The sequence below is a fragment of the Halyomorpha halys genome, unplaced genomic scaffold (genome assembly GCF_000696795.3).
Source record: "Halyomorpha halys isolate HHAL.00 unplaced genomic scaffold, Hhal_1.1 Scaffold1016.1, whole genome shotgun sequence".
NCBI classification, from domain to species: Eukaryota; Metazoa; Arthropoda; class Insecta; order Hemiptera; family Pentatomidae; genus Halyomorpha; species Halyomorpha halys.
The window spans coordinates 168,220-169,404 of NW_027116498.1; the positions used below are offsets into that span (position 1 = coordinate 168,220).

A 1,185-nucleotide genomic window follows, 5' to 3' on the forward strand; every position below is an offset into this window, starting at 1 on the left:
CAGTGTTTTACAGCAGTTCAAGCGAGTTAGATCTTATTCCTTCTTCTCTTTTTTTTTTGCCGTTTTGCTTTCGCCAATACTTAACTGGTACCGAAACCCGGGGCTTTAAATACCGGAGTAATATTTACTTTAAAGAAGATTTTTTTAATAGTAGTTTTCTCAGCTTTCAATTTTTTTCTATTCTCTCATTTTTTTTTTTAAATAATGGCTGCTAATGGCAATGGTATCGTTAAACCCAGAAACAATAGTCGCCGGGAGAACCGCAAGTGTCAGGGATGTGGTAAAATTGGACATTTAGTGGCGCATTGCCCGCGTACTAGGTGCTTTGAATGTGGCAATGAGGGGCACATAGCCAAACAGTGCCCATATTTGTACCGAAGAAGAGATGTGGGCCGGGGCGAACCAATGGAGATCAACGCCCAACAGATACGGAGAAGCCAACGTAGGCTCAGTAGATCTTCAGATGAATCTACGCAAGCATCAGGAAAATCAGAGACCGAAGAAGAAGTCGAGGAGCCAAGGAACCGAGGTAGTCTAGAGGAGAAGGTAGAAACAAAAGGATGGAAGCGAGGGAACGGAGGAGAATGGAGACGCGAGACATCTGAAGGGGTTGTCAGCGGAGAGGCGACCGCACACTGCTGAATTATAATGTGAGAGAAAAGAGCGGCGGTCTGCCTATAATAGAGATAGCCGGAGTGAGGTGCCTGGTGGACACCGGCAGTTCCAACACCATCATGTGCCGAGAAGCCTAGCAAAAGCTGTGTGATGGAGATAGGATACCAAAAATTCAGAAATGTCATTGTAAATTAATCACCCTAGGTGGCCCTTGTGTGGTAGAGGGGGAGGTAGAGATAAGTTTGACCCGGTGGGGATTTAGTAGACAGAACCTGCCGGTACATATCGTAGGGAGTATGCCGAGTGAATACAAAGTGATTGTGGGGTGGGAGCTGCTAGGAAAGGTGGGTGTTTGGGTTAAGAATTGGAGAATTATGTTGGGGGTAAAATGTACATATGTCATCAAGAGGAGAAAACTGAGGGCGCACGGGTTGGAGCAATTAATCAGGCCGAGAACTGGAGGCAGGAGCTTAAGAGGGAATATGAAGATATTTTTTTTTAAGAAGGAGACATGCTCGGGGCAACTGGGAAGACGGTACATGAGATCACACTGAAACAAGACAAGGTCAC

The 1,185-nt window shown here is 45.7% G+C and overlaps 1 protein-coding gene across 1 annotated transcript; it reads left to right on the forward strand.

The window, feature by feature from the left end:
* Positions 1–204: 204 nt before the first annotated feature.
* On the forward strand, positions 205–642 carry LOC136797243 (DNA-binding protein HEXBP-like). The gene has a single exon (XM_067053263.1). It carries the CDS (start codon positions 205–207, stop codon positions 640–642), a length of 438 nt encoding a protein of 145 aa, XP_066909364.1.
* The last annotated feature ends 543 nt before the right edge of the window (positions 643–1,185 follow it).